Here is a 6849-nt window from a genome sequence, read left to right as displayed (position 1 = left end):
AAAAAAAAGGAACAAAATTTCCAGGTTTTTATCAATACTATGGGAGGCCATAACTTCTTCATTCCAAGGCCAAAATTTATGTTCTTTTTATCATTGGAAATGTCTCGAGAAGATCTATCTAACCATACCAAATGGGCATCATGAAACACAATGTGAAAGAAGCTATCATCAGATGAAATCTTCCATTTACAAATTTTCACTCAAAAAATCATATTTACATATAAATTTCGGGGGGTCATAACTTTCTCATTTTAGGCCCAAAATTAATGATCTTTATATCATTAGAAAGGTCTTGAGAAGATCTATGCAACTATACAAATGGACAGTATAATACTTAAAGTATAAAAAATTATCACGTGATGAAGTTCAGGATTTTATTTTCATGCCAAAAATTTATATTATCATTCAAATTTCAAAACCTCAAAACTTCTTCGTTTTAAGTCCAAAATTTTTGAGTTCTTTATATGATTGGAAAGCTAATGAGAAGACTTTCTAACCACACTAATATTACTGCATGAAAATGAATGAGATGGTAGTAAATTATAAAAAGATGCCACTAAATACCACACAAGGTTTCAAAATTTTACATACAAGATTCATAACCCAAATCGTATCATGTAATGGCATATTTAAGCATGAATTACAACATGCAATTCAACCTTATGGCTCTGATACCATTGTAGGAATTCGCAGCATACTTTGACATAAATTTTGGGTCAAGAAACTTATTTGAAATGATGAATTCCGAGTTTTTTTTGTGTGATTGAATCACCTTGCATTCCAAAGCTCCAAAATCTGTATTTTCTTGTTCTCCAATGATCCCAATCCCAATCACAATGAAAGGAGATTATTTTCCACAATCTAAGTGCCATTTTTTGTGAAATTTCATGCCAAAAATATGGTTCTAAGAACTTTCTAATACTGGTGTGAATTTCCATACAAATTTTCACCATTTTTCCGTGCCATCTTTTTTTCCTCCTTTTTTTCGTAACTCCTATATGGAGGTTACAACGGTTATCTTGGGAGTTGTAGAGAGTTGGGGAAGTTATGGATTTAAATTCCCATTCAAAACATTCCCTCCTAGCCCTTTTAAAATCTTGCGTCACCCCACATGGGTGACCCGTTACCCGTATTTTTCAATAGGTTTTGAACTCAGATTTTCATGGATAGATATACGTACATGTCAGTCATTTCTCGACTAAGATGTATCGGGTTGAGAGGTTGGAAGTTATCTATAAGTAACAACAACTACGCAGTTCAAGATGACATCAACTAACACCAATATGGATATTAATTCTATTAAGAAAATTAAAGCTTTATTATACCAAAATAAATACATGATTCAGAGGGAAAACCCTAGGAAGTACTTGAATCAATGCACAACAATCTAAGGAATGTTAAACCAAAATATTGAAAAGAAAAAGAAAAACAGAAAAATCATTCCAGAATTGTATTGATCAGATGAATATAAATCAAAACACGCTACTAACGTATGCATCTTCAGGGAATTCATGCACATCAATGAATTCTGTAGGCTAATATATGCATCTTCAGCCTCTTCGAGAATTCTGTAGGCGTCTCAAGACAACAACCTTGTAGAGCCTTCTTGTCTTTATAAACAAGACCAATGCAACTAGAGATCCAAAAAGACTAACACCAGCCAATATGAAGAACGATATCCTGAAACAATGAGAGCCGCTACACAAATTCCCTTTACCAGATGATTCTTTGTCATATATATAACCAATCACTCGTACAGAAAATATGTAAGATCCAACCGGACTAGCTACAGCTATGGTGTAAAATATAGTAGCCATATGCAGCACACCGAATATCTCAGACGTGATAGCGGGCATCAACGACCATTGCGAACCATAACAAACACCAATCAAAACCGAACCCAAGTACAAATTTCCTGGAAAACCCAAACCAATAATTATATGCCCTGCAGCCATGGTAGCAAGAGTAAGAATATTAAACAACGGCCTTGCCCAACCTCTTCTGTGCAAGAAAATATCGGACACATATCCAGCCCCAAATCGCCCAAGAAAATTCCATATGCTCCATAGAGAAACTAATGTACTTCTCTGGACAGATGTGTAACCGAGTGATTCTCCTATTTGGCCGATATTGTTTATTGTGGCCATTCCGGAACCCATTCCACAAAGCGTTGCAACAAACAACAACCAAAAGTTCATTGTTCGCATGGCTTGAAAAAGATTCATTTCTTCAACATACAAAGTATCCTCGGAAGTGGGCTTGTGACAAATTGTATCACTTGGAACCTCACCACAATCTTCAAGATTCTCTACCGTGGACTTCTCTGAGTTAAACGATATGAAGCCCTTTATCAACGAGGTATTTAAGAATGTTTGTGATGATCTCTCTAAATCCTCTTTATTTGCTTTAATCGCTAATTTAATTGGTGAAGCGAGTAGAACAAGTAGAACTACTAGCGTTAGAGTGTAAACCCATGGTGAAAAATTGATGGCGTTTCTCAAGATTATTAATAACATAAGATATGCTGCGACTGCCACAGATATCAGCGAGAAACCATTCAAATATCGCTTCTCATTCTCATCTCTATTAGGTACCTGATGGACTCTCACAAACCACATAAGAACTAGAGAGAAAATAGGTGGTAAAAGAGCCATCATCAACAAGAATGCGCTTGGCTTCCCTTTAGATATTGTCTGATACACTTGTATCAGTATTGCTCCACTTAGACCAAGAAAACCCTGTAAACGAACATGAAAAAGAATACAGTGTTTAGTTGAAGCTCGATAACAGGAGAGGCAGGACAGATTATCACGCGAAGTAGATTATGAGCACCATTGGCCCAGCTTAAAAGTTTTTTAGCCAAACATGTTGAGCACTTAAAATTTGAAATTAAGGGTCCGTTTGGTAGGGATTTTGAGAATTGATTTTTTGACCGTTAGAAGAAAAGTGGGGTCCACATGTGAGAGAAGGAGTCAAAAATTACGGCTTGAATAGTAAAATAACGGTCAAAAAATCAATTTTTCGAAACAAAAAATCTCTATCAAACGGGGCCTAAACTTATTTCGCCCCAGTTTGAGCCAACTTTTTGGGATATAAAAATAAAATTTTTTACCGTTATATCTCTTTTCAAGTTGCAATTGTTGACCACCTGTGTCATGTGTGGGACCCATATTCTATTCCAATGGTCAACTTTTTTTATGAAAATAATTTGGAAAATATGGCACAAATAAACTCTTACTTAAAAATTGACATTTTAGCTTAGCTAATCGTGCTCAAATCAATCAATGGAGATAACATGTTTATCAAATTCTTTAAAGAGAAGCATGGTCCCATTGCCATATATTTTGGGATTTCCCATCAGATCTGAAAATTGATCAATATTTTTTAATCCTTTGTTAGCACTTTGTGGGATAAAATACTCAAGAAAGTTTTGGTCTAAGATTCCAAGTGTTTGGTCAATCCAAGTTATAATGGTTCAAGAAACACGCTGTCCACAACACAAATGTAGAGGGGGGGAAAAATCTAAAATGTTGTGTTCGTGTATTCCTCAATATTCCCAAAAACATAATTTAGTTAATCAAAAGATTATAGTAATTTAAGGATCTTAAACCAAAAAAGTGAGATAATTCTTTGATGCAAAGTTAATATGTATTTGTCTAAAACATATTGGGAAATAATCCTTAAAAGATTCTACAAATAAAAAACGGAGAAAGCTATTGTGCGAGTGAAGATACCTTCATGAGACCGACGATTGTACCACTGTACTCCGGGAAGTTCTGAACAGCCGTAACAACGTTAGCCGTATTGAAGAATGTCTGAGCATGCGCAGCTAGGTACATTAAAAGGCACATCACCACAACATGCGGCCGGTGAATAGCTCCGGTGACGGCAAGCCACATGAAGAAATACCCAATAAAACATTGGATTGCGCCGACGGCGTGGACCACCCAGGGCCGACGAAAAAATGAGCTGGACTGGTGACAGGAGTTGGCTGCGGTGGCTGAATAGAGAAGGCCGGAGAGGATTCCAGCATTTGCTCCGATGTCTTTGAAAACTGAAATCAAGTCAAGCGTTGATTGATCATAACCTTGGCTTGATTTTAGGAGAGGGGAATATATCCCGAAAGCGTATGAAGCACCACAACTGCATTGAATCCAAATGCTCGCCACCGTTGCTATCCATCTGCTGGACTCCATTTATAATCTGGCTCGTGTTGGTGGTACGTGGGGCTAGGGGTGGAGCGTGGCGTTCCTAGATAAGTAAAGTTTCTTAGACCCCACCGCAGAGAGGATGAAGTTATGGTTCCACTGCTGTCCATTCAAATGATCACCTTGTTTTAAATATTTATAAAATGTCAATATTTTAATCAAACTTAGGTGTGTGTTATGTTATTTTTGTCGAAACATTATCGTGGTCACTTGTTACATAATTATTATATTCAACTCATATCTTTGCAAATCCTACGTTGGACCCTTAACCTATTTATTGTGCTTGTTTATTCACATAATTATCATGTGAATAATCATCAGCAGACAAATTGATTTTATAAAACCCTATGGTTCCACAGAATATTTAGTGGGGCGGGCGCATCACGATGTAGAGATGCCACCTCGACGGGTGACCCACACACCTTGGGGATGTGTGATGGGCCACCCGTCGAGGTGGCTCAGCCTGATAGGTGATATGATCCGTTCCGAATCATCCTAGTGGACGCGAAACGTGACGTATGGCGATGATAGATGTTGACTAGATGTCAAATATATCACCAAGGCTGACTATGAGCTATTTAAAAAATACAACAAAATCAAATGCTTATATAAAATATAATACGATGGGCCCAAAATATTTACTTCGTGCTTCATCAATATGAGTTATAATATTCAACATGTCGTGTGACTTTCATTTGGAAATCATTAGGCTCTTCCAGTTAAAAAGAATCAATTCTCACCTGTATAGAAATCACGGAAAAATATATAAGTTGATAGCTCAATAAATGGAGAAGTTCGAAAATAATTATACTTTTTCATTTTTACATTTTTTTCGAAAATCGAGTTCATATCATTTAATAATTCACAAGATAACATCATCTAATTATAATCAAAAGTGAAATATCCACATAAGGTCGTAAAATATCATTTTAAAATTATGATATAAACATCAGCTGATAATCACGCTATAATCTCATCACATCAAACGTGCTAAAAAATTCATCAAAAATGTACCCTCTAACTTAAATATATAATCCGCCCCGCAAGCTAAGAACTTTCGCCACGGGCCTTTGGCCCCTTCGTGAACGAAAGTCGGTCTTAAATACCTCTCATAATCAATTCTAGAACACAATCAAGACCCCTCAGTGAACTATATGTACACGGTCGAGACCCCTTCATCCTCAGTCCAAGACCCCTCAGTACAGTATAGAACACGGTCAAGGCCCCTCAGTAAACTAGAACAAATATATCATCACGGATACTTTTCTGGTCGATCTCAAAATCACATCTCATATTCCAATTCATAATGTAACGTATACAATCTTTGAAATCCCACGTATATCATAATAAAACATATTTCCATAATAACCATGTAATTCGAACATATAATTGCACATACTTTAACAATAAACTTAATTTGTAAATACTTTAAAAATATTTATATTTTTCCACTCACAGTACTATGTTCGCAAAATCAATCCGATTGGTAAACTGTTCTGATGTTAGTATTGTAGCCTGAAATACGATATAATTTTTAAATAAACAATTAATTATTTTAAATAATTTCAATAATTAAATAGGCAATACACAAACTTAATCATTTCACGTTTGAACGATTTCTATAGTCTCTTTAATCACTAAAACTAAACTTAACAATAAGTAACTTTTTACTTACCTTTCAAAATTGAGGAATTCAAGCCTAATAATGCAGATCACTTAATTCCTAACACGTTGGCAAAAAATTTCTATTTTTTTTCCTTTGTCTTTTCTCTCTTCTCTCTCTCTTTCTCTCCATTTTCGTTCTCTGCTTCCTCTAGACGTCTTGGCCCCAGAAATGAGAGAAAATAGATATGGTTGAGGTTTTAAATGGATAGGTATGATAGAATTGCAATTCAAGTCCTCAACACTTAATGTGATATACCATTTACTCCTTTAATTCCAATAAATAGAAAATAAATCCCTAAGGTTCTTGTAATTACAAATTAAGCCCCATAAAATTCATTTGTTCAATTTAAGTTCTTATTAACTTTGACTTTGATCATTTTCTTTGCTTGACTTTGACTAAAAATGGATGGAGTGTAACATAGGGTAGCGGTGCGACTGCCCGATTAAAGTTTCTCTCTTATGGTTCGCATGTTTTTTCCTTCCAAGCTCGTGCAATAGCAGCCAATGCATCACATTTTAAAAAATGCATAGTTGTTAGGAGTACAACTGGGAAGGGTATAGAATTTACCTCCAAAGTTATAATTAGACAAGAATTCGATTGAGATAGATGAAAGTCGTAAACTTTGAAGTAGTACTACTTCCGGTACAAGCATGCATGGAGAATTTAATGAAAATAAATGATAAAACAAAAATAATAATCACTAATAAATTTCATAAAATATGTTATTGAATTACAGAAATATCATATTCCTCGAGTCTCAAATTGTTTCATGCGGGTTCGTCGCTAACAATTAAAAAGGGATAAGACGATTGTGTAAGGGACAAACCTCTTGAAACAAAGTCCCAAAAAGGGGTGTTCTTTATTAGCGATGACTTTACAATCGGAAAGTAAAAACAGAATGCCTCAAAGGGGCGCAAGCACACGAGTTACTGAAAGCATTGTTTAAATCTAAGCTATGAAATTTAAAATTACATG

At 35.4% G+C, this 6849-nt stretch overlaps 1 protein-coding gene across 2 annotated transcripts; it reads right to left on the bottom strand.

Moving 5' to 3' along the window:
* Positions 1-1290: 1290 nt before the first annotated feature.
* On the bottom strand, positions 1291-6027 carry LOC111388375 (protein NUCLEAR FUSION DEFECTIVE 4-like). Of its 2 annotated transcripts, none has more exons than XM_023013057.1 (3): positions 5884-6027; positions 3735-4251; positions 1291-2738 (listed from the first exon to the last, which is right to left on the bottom strand). In XM_023013057.1, the coding sequence occupies exons 2-3, from the start codon at positions 4194-4196 to the stop codon at positions 1551-1553; spliced, it is 1650 nt and encodes a 549-aa protein (XP_022868825.1). In that variant the 5' UTR covers positions 4197-4251; positions 5884-6027; the 3' UTR covers positions 1291-1550. The 2 variants fall into 2 exon arrangements, with proteins under 2 accessions (XP_022868825.1, XP_022868824.1); XM_023013056.1 differs by having other exon boundaries at positions 3735-4310; positions 5884-5909.
* Between the last annotated feature and the right edge of the window lie 822 nt (positions 6028-6849).

Source organism: Olea europaea, unplaced genomic scaffold (assembly GCF_002742605.1).
Source record: "Olea europaea var. sylvestris unplaced genomic scaffold, O_europaea_v1 scaffold489, whole genome shotgun sequence".
Classification (NCBI taxonomy): domain Eukaryota; kingdom Viridiplantae; phylum Streptophyta; class Magnoliopsida; order Lamiales; family Oleaceae; genus Olea; species Olea europaea.
This window is presented reverse-complemented; position numbering and strand designations above follow the sequence as displayed.

Excerpts from the sequence above, each read along its gene's own strand:
- LOC111388375 (XM_023013057.1), bottom strand. The coding sequence starts at position 4,196 with ATGGAGTCCAGCAGATGGATAGCAACGGTGGCGAGCATTTGGATTCAA. Across the intron at positions 2,739-3,734 it reads CAATCGTCGGTCTCATGAAG|GGTTTTCTTGGTCTAAGTGG; the intron begins GTATCTTCACTC and ends GTTCGTTTACAG.